At 32.7% G+C, this 10954-nt stretch overlaps 1 protein-coding gene across 1 annotated transcript; it reads left to right on the top strand.

Moving 5' to 3' along the window:
- The first annotated feature begins 6432 nt into the window (after positions 1 to 6432).
- On the top strand, positions 6433 to 7212 carry LOC103502799 (uncharacterized). Its single transcript, XM_008466888.3, has one exon. It carries the CDS (start codon positions 6568 to 6570, stop codon positions 6892 to 6894), a length of 327 nt encoding a protein of 108 aa, XP_008465110.2. The 5' UTR covers positions 6433 to 6567; the 3' UTR covers positions 6895 to 7212.
- The last annotated feature ends 3742 nt before the right edge of the window (positions 7213 to 10954 follow it).

The following is a 10954-nucleotide window of genomic DNA, read 5'->3' as shown; positions in this document are numbered from 1 at the left end:
GTTTAGGTTTGAGTAACCAAATCTAAATGATTGTGTACAAAAAATAGTCAAATCTAAAGGATCGTGTATCAAGAATCTTGAAAAAAATCGTTTAGATTAGAGTAGCTAAATCTAAACGATCATGTAAAAAAAAACGATCATGTAGACAAATCTAAACGATTATGTACCAAAATAATTTAAAAAATCATTTAGCCAAATCTAAATGATCATGTACTAAAGAATCCTGAAAAAATAAACAATCATGTTAACAAATCTAAATAATTGTGTATCGAAAGAATCTTGAAAAAAATCGTTTAGCCAAATCTAAACGATCATGTACCAAATTTTGAGAAAAAAATCGTTCAGATTTGGCTACCTAAATATAAACGATCATGTAACCAAATCTAAATGATCATGTAACTAAATTAAACGATTGAATTGAAAAAATAAATTGTTTAGATTTGACTATCCAAATCTAAACAGTCAAATCTAAACAACCAAATCTAAACGATCGTGTACCAAACAATAGCCAAATCTAAACGATTGTGTACCAAATATAGTATATTAGTTGTTGACGGTGTGGTTGATGAGACATTTTTTATTGTGGGCCTGTGAGCTTTTTCAATTTTCTGAATTGTTCTATACAGTATAAATATTTTGTCGTTTTGTTATATTTTTTAAAAGAACCCGTCAACCACGCCGTCAACAACATGCGTAATATATTTGGTACACGATCGTTTAGATATGCCTATTGCTTGTTACACGATCGTTTAGATTTGGATAGCCCAATCTAAGCGATTTATTTTTTCAATTCTATCGTTTAATTTAGTTACACGATCGTTTAGATTTGGTTACACAATCGTTTAAATTTGGTTACATGATCATTTAGATTTGGTTACACGATCGTTTAGATTTGGGTAGCCAAATCTAAACAATTTTTTTCTAAATTTGGTACAAGATCGTTTAGATTTGGCTAAACAAATTTTTTCAAGACTCTTTTGGTACACGATCGTTTAGATTTGTTTACACGATCATTTATTTTTTCAATATTCTTTGGTACACAATCGATTGGATTTGACTAAACGATTTTTTTTAAATTCTTTTGGTACGATCGTTTAGATTTGTCAACACGATCGTTTATTTTTTTACACGATCGTTTAGATTTGACTATTTTTTTGTACACGATCGTTTAGATTTGAGTAACTCAAATCTAAACGACGTGAAGAAAAAGATTTGATTACTCAAATCTAAACGACATAAAAAAAGAAGAGGAAAATTAGAAAAATAATAGAAAGAAATCGCAGCGAAGAAGAGAAGAAAGAGGGAAGGGAAAACCTAGAATGTTTAAAAATTGACTAACTTCGTTGGCTTTGTTACACGAACAGTAAATATTTTAGTCCTTTGTTATATTTATGAAAATTTTCTTTATTATTATTATAATTATTATTTTCCACCTTTTCACTTTTTCTTTTCTTCCATTTTCCAAAATAACTTCAACCCTCTCTCTTCATTTAAATCTCCCATTGTATCAAATTTTCTCTTTTCAAAAAATAATTATCCTTTTACTAATAATTATGTTTTTCCACAATATAATTATTTTCCTTTTTATCTCTCAAAAATATCTTTTTCTTTAAATAATCATCCTTCAATAATTAGTTTATCTTTATCTCTTTTTTTTCCAAATTAAATATACAACTTCCCACAAATAATTATATTCTCACCCATATAGCTATTTGTACCTTCCATAAATTAATTATTTATATATAGATATACAAATACATATAATTAAGGGAAACTTTCATAAATATAACAAAACACCAAACTATTTACGGCCCATGTAACAAAGCTCATAAAGTTAGCCATTTTTTAAATATTTCAGGTTTGTCCTTCCATCTTTCTTCTCTTCTTCGCGATTTCTTTCATTGTTTTCTTCCTGCGATTTCTTTCATCATCTTTCTTCTTTTCCTTCTTTTTTTCCTGTTGCGATTTCTTTCCATCGTCTTTCTTCTTTTCCTCTTTTTTTGTTGCGATTTCTTTACATCGTACTTCTTATTTTCCTCTTTTTTTTTTTTTTTTCTGCTGCGATTTCTTTCCATCGTCTTTCTTCTTTTCTAATTCTTTTTTTACGTCGTTTAATCTTTCCATCGTTTCTTTTTTTTTTTCTCTTTTTTTCGCTGTGATTTCTTTCCATCGTCTTTCTTCTTTTCCTCTTTTTTTTTTCGCTGTGATTTCTTTCCATCGTCTTTCTTTTTTCCTCTTTTTTTTTATGTCATTTAAATTTGGGTAACCAAATATAAACAACCATATACAAAAAAATAGTAAAATCTAAAAGATTGTGCATAAAGAATTTTGAAAAAAAAATATTTAGATTGGAGTAGCCAAATGTGTAAACGATCGTGTAAAAAAGTAAACGATTGTGTAAAAAATAAAAGATCGTGTATAAAAAATCTTGAAAAAATTCATTGAGATTGGAGTAGTCAAATGTAAACGGTCGTGTAAAAAAAGCAAGCGATCGTGTAAAAAAATAAAAGATCGTGTATAAAGAATCTTGAAAAAAAGTCATTTAGATTGGAGTAGTCAAATGTAAACGATCATGTAAAAAAAGTAAATGATCGTGTAGAAAAAATAAAGGATCGTGTATAAAGAATCTTTAAAAAAATCATTTAGATTGGAGTAGCCAAATGTAAACGATCGTGTAAAAAAAGTAAATGATCGTGTAAAAAAGTAAATTATCGTTTAGAGAAATCTATATGATTGTGTACCAAAAGAATTAAAAAAATCGTGTACCAAATTTTAAGAAAAAAATCGTTTAGATTTGGGTCCCCAAATCTAAATGATCAAATCTAAACGATCGTGTAACCAAATTTAAACGTAACCAAATTAAACAATCGTGTAACCAAATTAAACGATCGTGTAACAAAATTAAACAATAGAATTGAAAAGATAAAGTGTAGCCATATCTAAACGATCGCGTACCAAACAATAATCAAATCTAAACGATTGCAAATATATTACACGTGTTGTTGATGGCGTGGTTGACAAGGCATTTTTGGTATTTTACATGGTGGGCCTCTTGTCTTTTTTTGTTTTCGAAATTGATCTATACAGTGCAAATACTTTGCCGTTTTGTTATATTTTTTAAACGACCCCTATAATCAACATAAAATTTTCATAAATATAACAAAGTACCAAAATATTTACGGTTTTCGTAACAAAATCAAAAAGCCCATGAAGTCGGCTATTTTTTTAATATTCCAGGTTTTCCCTTCTTTTCCATCTTCTTTTCTGCAATTTTTCTTTTCCTTTCCATCATCTTTTTCTCTTCTTCTTTTGCAAACTTTTTTTCAAACTCCTATTCGGTTCAAGATCATGTACCAAATATAAAAAAAAAAATTCAAACTGTTATTTTGTTGTTCAAGATCATGTACTAAATATAAAACATCTTAAAAAATTCGTTGGGATATTGGTGGTTTAGATTTAAGTAGGGTAGCCAAATCTAAACGATCGGGTATCAAAGAATATTTTAAAAATATTGTTTAGATTTAGGTAGGGTAGCAAAATCTAAATGATCGTGTACCAAAGAATCTAAAAAACAATCGTTTAGATTTGGATAGTCAAATCTAAATGATTGTGTACCAAATCTAAACGATCGTGTTCCAAAACTAAACGATCATGTACCAAAAAGTCTTGAAAAAGTATCGTTTAGATTTAGGTTGCAAAATCTAAATGATCAAACTTAAACGATTGTGTAGCAAATAATAGCGAAATCTAAACGATCGTGTACCAAAGAAATCTTGAAAAAAAACATTTAGATTTGGGTAGCCAAACCTAAACGATCATGTAGCCAAATCTAAACGATCTTAGTACAAAATTGTGTATCAAATATATCCAAAATTGCTTGTTGACGGGGTATTTTTGGTATTTTCTATTGTGTGCCTATTGGCTTTTTCCGTTTTTGAAATTGTTCTATACAGTGTAAATATTTTTCCATTTTGTCATTTTTTTAAAAAAACTCCAATAACCATAACTCTTAAAATTCACAACTTTAATTTAAAACAACACAACATACAATTTAATCTAAATTTTAATAAATCCAAAATCCAAATCCTCTAATTAATTAAATATTCATCCAATAATATTTAAATAAATTCCAATTTCAACAAAACCAAATAGTTTTCATTGACTAAATTGAAAATAACGTCAAGTAAATTAAATCTAATTAAATAAAACTAATATAATTAACTCCAAAATTATCTTAATTTTTGCGACACTACAATCTAACATGTAATGCCTTGAGTTTAGGAGGGGGGCATCAATGAACCGATATCACATCTGAATGAGAAGAATCGTGAGGACATGAAAGTAAGATTAAGAAAGACTTAAAAGAATTAAAAAGAATTAAAAATTACTACCAATACCAACAAAGTGCACCTTCCTTTTCGAAGCTCGATTATAGAACTCTAAAGCGCTAAGCCTGCTTAGCTCAGAACAATTCTATATTGAGTGACCTCCTGAAATTTTTTAAGAATGCATGTGAGTGAGGACAAAACATGCTAAAAGGATTCGTGTTGACTGATGAGGACTACTTTTACTTTAATAAGTCAACTTTTAAGTCAAGTAAAAATGATGTTGTCAGATAGTAGGGGAGCAACAGAATATCGAGGATTTGAATTCCACATCGTGGGCCTAGGCCTTCACACGATGAATGGGGGTTCATGTGGGTTTACAGTGAGTGGGATATGTGGCACACAATTTTTCGATTGGGTGGTGCAATGGGTGGGTTTTTACTGGGTTCACAATGGACGGCGAGTGACAAGTCGACAAGTGTTGATGGGAGATGTGACGAAGCGACGAAGGTCAATAAGGGTATAAACAGAGGATTCAAGGTGGGGGTTTGTTCATGGTTTTTCATATGGATTTCAAATGAAGCTCTGATACCACGAAGAATTTTCGTTGCATATTTCTTCATCAGAGTAAAGTATAAGGTATATTTATTCACAACCACCAAGAATCTTTCCAATTTAACAACCTAAGATCTTAACAAAATAACAAAATATAACTACAAATTATATTTACATTAACACAATTTTTGGGAAAAACACACAAATTTGACCCTCCAACGATCTCTCAAATCCTTATTTAACCGGCCTATAACATCTCCGATCAATACATAGTTATCGACCACCATGCAATAACAACTCGAAAAAGAAAGTGAAAAAAAATCAAGAAGTGAGAGAGGCATAAATGATAAAGGGTATTTTAGTAATTGGAAGCCAAAAACTCAAAATGATACTAGGAAAATGACAACTTATTTTGAACAATTATTTTTGGGAAAACTTTCATAAATGTAACAAAACACTAAACTATTTACGGCCCGTGTAACAAAGCCCATAAAATTAGTCATTTTTTAAATATTCTAGATTTTCCCTTCCATTTTTCTTCGCAATTTATTTCATCGTCTCCCTCCATCGATTTCTTTCTATCGTCTTTCTTCTTTTTTTCTTTTTTTTTTTTGCTGTGATTTCTTTCCATCGTTTTTCTTCTTTTCTGATTCTTTTTTTATGTCGTTTAATGTTTTCATCGTATTTCATCTTTTCGTTCTTTTCACTGTAATTTCTTTCTATCGTCTTTCTTATTTTCCTCTTTTTTTTTACGTCGTTTAAATTTGAGTAACCAAATCTAAACGACCGTATAAAAAAAATAGAAAAATCTAAAAGATCGTGTATAAATAATCTTGAAAAAAAATTATTTAGATTGGAGTAGCCAAATGTAAACAATAAAAAAAGTAAATGATTATGTAAAAAAAACAAAAGATCGTGTATAAAGAATCTTAAAAAAAAGTAATTTAGATTGAAGTAGCCAAATATAAACGATCATGTAAAAAAAGTAAACGATCGTGTAGAAAAATAAAATATTGTGTATAAAGAATCTTAAAAAAAAGTAATTTAGATTGAAGTAGCCAAATATAAACGATCATGTAAAAAAAGTAAACGATCGTGTAGAAAAATAAAATATTGTGTATAAAGAATTTTGAAAAAAATAATTTAGATTGGAGTAGCCAATTGTATAAAAAAATAAACGATCGTGTAAAAGAAACAAATTATCGTTTAGAAAAATCTAAATGATCATGTACCAATAGAATTTAAAAAAATTGTGTAGCAGATTTTGAAAAAAAAAATCGCGATCGTGTAACTAAAATAAACGATAGAATTGAAAAGATAAATTGTAGTCATATCGTATGAAACTAACCAAATCTAAACAATCACACGTATATTACGCGCGTGTCAATAACGCGTGTGGTTGATAAGACATTTTTGCTATTTTAGACTATGTAAATACTTTGACACGTTGTTATACTTTACCCTTTATTTTTGGGTCTTTTATACAATTTATCCAAAAAAAATTGTACCATGAGTAAATGGAGCCTCTCAAAACGACAACGCTTCGTCTTGTCCATTAACCACAAGGTCTCAGTATAACGCGACTGAACAATCCCTCTCTTTCGCTCTCGCTGGATCGCCCGCACAGTCGCTGAAATCGAAGGATCAACCCGAAACGCCCTCGCCGACGCCGACAAGTGTCTGAAATATGCTCCGACACCGCTTTCTCTCTTCACTCCGCACCCGTGGTGGAGCCGCCGCCGGACGGAGCCGGTGGACCAGTCCCGGTCACGAGGAACGCCCCAAGGGCTATCTTTTCAATCGGACACCGCCTCCACCAGGTCAGTCCCGTAAATGGGAGGATTGGGAGCTTCCTTGTTATGTTACTAGTTTTCTTACTATTGTAATTCTTGGCGTTGGCCTCAACGCCAAGCCTGATCTCACAATTGAGACTTGGGCTCACCAGAAAGCCCTTGAGCGCCTTGAGATGGAGAAGCTGGGTATATCTGGCTCTGGATCATCTGAATCTGATTGAATTTCGTGATCCTTATGCATTTTGGGAACTGGGTTGTCTTATTTTGATTCCTCCGTTGAAAAGGGGTTTCGGATATATGGTGGGTTTCATGAGATGGTGTCGATATCCTGTAGTTCAATAAGTTTTCCTACATGTTTTTCCTGGCTCCTGTGGAGCTTCAATAACTGGTTTATTTTTAATCATTAACTTCGGACATATTTGACGTAAATGTCAAGTATTTAAGAATTTTTACTTTCTGCTATGTTTCAATTCAGCTTCCAATGTGAATTATATATACGGATTCTCTAGTAATTTAGTTCTGCTGGAAGTCTTATGACATTGATTTTCGTGGAAACGTTTTTTTTGTTTCTTTTTCCTTATCGTTCTTGATTTGCTGAATTAGTATGTAATCTCATTGCTCCTTTAACTTTCATTTGTTGTTTAAATGCCGTTTCATAAGATGATAAGATCTGTGAAGCTAATAAGTACTCCGTTGCTTTTTATCCTGTTAAAAGTAATAGATAATGTTTATTGAGGTTGTGAAAATAATGAACTCATCCCTTCTATTGAATTGGGTTTTCTTTGTGAAGTTTAGATGTATTGGAGTAGGAGGAATAATCTTTAACATGGAGAGCAGTAAAGATGATCTGTAGGATCACACTATTTTGGTTTATTGATATCCAACCAGTTTTTAGTCATCTTATGTCCATGATTTGCCAACTGAAGATCAATTTTTCTACTCCTAGCTGAACGGTTATTAGTCATCTTATGGCCATGACTTGACCAACTGAAGATCAATTGTTTATGTGGGTTTGTGGATCAAGTAACTGCTGGTGGATTCACACCTGGTCATGTGATTGCCATCATGGTACTTGAAATATATTTCAGGATTTCACATTTAGGTACGAAGAGAAGCTTCTTTAGACACCCCATTGTTGATTTTGAAGTCCTAATCATACTAGTAATATTACATGTATTTTGTAGTTCTCCCCTTTTTTCTTTCAATACCTAACAAATGGATCTGAAACTTTGAGATCTGACTCTATGTTAATTCTTAAATTTTGGACACGGTTGAATCCAGTCTTTCTAGAATAACTCAAAAGTTTAAGATGTTAAAAAACTCTCTAGATGCCAGCAAGAAAATAATGATACTTGATGCAAGATCGTTACCAGTAAATACAGCAATATTCCTCATGTATGATAAATGTACATGTTTCTTATCATCACCTTGTGTGGTTTTGCGTAGCCCATGTACTATATCTATTTAATGACCAAGTTCCTGCTTGGTAGGTTTCATGGACTTGGTTAGATTTTTAGAAGACTCATGCATGATAAGAGTGGAGGTTTTCTGTGTTCTTTTCCTGGGCATTTTGTCTTGCGGGCTGCAAGTCTTCTAGTTTTAGATATTGCTTAAATGCAAATGAAGATTAGATCTTGGTTTATAGCCGCCATCTTTGGGACTGTTTAGGGAGCAAGTCTTCTAGTTTTAGATATTGCTTAAATGCAGTTGAAGGTTGGATCTTGGTTTATAGTTGCTATCTTTGGAACTGTTTGGAGTGCTGGAATGTAATCAGAATTACTGGAGTCTAAGGGGTATTGGAATACATAAGAAATCGAGGATGGAACAAAAATGGGATCGTAAAATATGAAAACAGTTTGGGGTTTAGGGCTTAGGGTCGCTTAATTGTTCTGAGTCCTTACCACATAAGCTCCAATCTCTTACCTATATCCCCCTCCATTTGTCATTTATGCTTAGCAAGTGGCAAAGGCCTACAACATGTGTTTTTTGATTGCTCTTATTCCACAATTGTTGGAGGAAGTTATTGTCATATTTCATTCTCCACTGGGTTTTTGGATAGAACATTAGCAGCAACTTTGCACACATTCTAACTGCTGCGCTGCCATCTTTGTTTCTTTAATCACGAATCCTTTGGGCCAATGCAGTTAAAGCCTTGATCTCAGAAATTTGATTTGGGTGTAACCAAAGAGTCTTCCACAGTAAGGCAATAGAGTGGTCAGATTGGTTTGGGTCAGCTTGCTTGCTAGCATCTTCATGGTGCACTGAATCAAAGTTGTTCGACGACTATTCTATTCAAGATATTTGTCTCAATTGGAGTGTGTTTGTTTCTTCATTGTAACTAAGATTGTTTGTCTTATTTATTGTTGTAGCAAAGTCGTCTTGTATATGGATATGATGAGGGTGCTATGGGATGTCAACCTAGTTCAGATGCCTTGGTACACCTATTGATCCCTAGATCTCTGATTCTAAATGTCCACTTTGTAATCTTTGCATCGTGATCTTTGTATCTTGAGCAATGGTCTTATTCATTATGTCAATGGATTTTGTTTCTGTTTAAAAAGAAAAATCATGAAAATGGTTGAAAAGAGGGTTGGGTTGAAAACTATCGGAACGGAAGGAGTTTGGTATCACAAATAGGGCCAAAAACACTTGGACAAACACATGGATTTTTTATCACATTACAAACTCATTATATTATGTGCATTCAAATGCTCCCTTTATGTCTAAAGAGTCTTCCCCCTTCATCCAATCAGAGTTTTCTCTGTTAAATCATTTTTCCAAACCTATAACCACACGGAAGGTTTTCCACTTCATGGTAATTTGGAAAGGCAAACACCTAAAAAGGGTTAATCTACATCTAAAATTATGCTCATGAGTGAGTAATTCCTTAATCCCAAATGTTACCTACCATAAATAACGTCCAGATAGAAATAGAAACCATTCATTGATATGATGAAATAGATACAAAAGATACAAACGAGGTTCTGTAAGTGATACATTGCAAAAATCTCTTCTAAACCACCACGTGTTGATTGACCTGGTGGTAAAAAGAGAGATATTGTCTCAATAGCTAACCAAGAGATTATGGGTTCAATTCAAGGTGGTCATCTATTTGGGAATTAGCTTCCTACAAGTTTTCTTGATACCCAAATGTTGTATGGTCAGACAAGTTTCGTGAGATTAGTCTAGGTGCACGTGTAAGTTGGTTCGGACACTCACAAATATATATAAAAAAAAAAAACTAAAGACTAATGAGGGTAGATGAACTGTAGTTGCAAAAAGGAGGAGATAATTTTCCCCTTGAGATAGCTAAAAGGACATGGATTAAATACTACTACTGATGTTGCTAGTCTTGTCCTAGATAATCCAGGTTTTGTGGTCAACCATAAGTTCCCAAAGAAGTCGCAACCGTGATTAAACTAGAGGATCTTTGCTATCCTTTTTGTTTGAATGTCTCATAAATAATTGGTTGGCAATGGACTGGATTTAATGAAAGAGTCACCAGATTCCCATGCTTAGTTCCAGCACCATTTAACTTCTGAGCAGAGGCATTGAAAGAGCAACAAAAGAAACGATAAGGCGAATCCTCGGTTCATCATTCCTTAGGTTTATTCTTAAGTGGAGATTCCAGGATTCTGTGTGATGGTTCCATGAGTCAGTAATTGATGCTTCCTTATTGAGAGAGTTGATACCCGACACTTGTTACCTAAACTAAAATTAAATCTATATGAATATTAAAATTTGCCTCGATTCTACAGAAGTTGGAGAATTTCCTCATCTTATCTTTTTCCTGTTTTTCCTTTACAAGATTTGATCAGTCACTTTTAGTGAATGTCTTTGCTGTGGTATTCCTTGGTTCACTCATTCGCTGGCTTCTTCGACTCTTTGCCACCACCCTTTCTAGGAGATGGCCAAACTCTCCTGATTTGATATGTACACTTTTGTTGAAATTATTGTAACATTGTCTATAAGAGGTCTAGGCAATTTTCCTTTCCTTAAGGATGCGTATAAATTCTAACTTTTTATGGAATTCTTGTCCTTTTTTTTTCCTGCTAGTCTCCATTGATGGTGATATACTTTCGTCTTCAATTCACCTTCTTTGTTTCATCCACGCCCGTATTATATGTGTTGTATGTTTGTGTTTAATGTTATGTGGCACACACTCTCTGAAGGGTGTTGGTGCTTTGTGTGCAGTTGTATATGTCCACACTCCTTTAACTGTTTAGAAAGAAGCTCTTCAATTTCTATGAATTAATGAGTCAGAAGTTACAGGATTCTTGC

The sequence above is a fragment of the Cucumis melo genome, chromosome 8, assembly GCF_025177605.1.
Source record: "Cucumis melo cultivar AY chromosome 8, USDA_Cmelo_AY_1.0, whole genome shotgun sequence".
Taxonomy (NCBI): Eukaryota; Viridiplantae; Streptophyta; class Magnoliopsida; order Cucurbitales; family Cucurbitaceae; genus Cucumis; species Cucumis melo.
Note: the sequence above shows the minus strand (reverse complement) of the source record. Positions and strands in the feature narration are given on the sequence as shown.

Bases quoted from the DNA above. Each gene is read 5' to 3' on its own strand.
- LOC103502799 (XM_008466888.3), top strand. From the start codon at position 6,568: ATGCTCCGACACCGCTTTCTCTCTTCACTCCGCACCCGTGGTGGAGCC.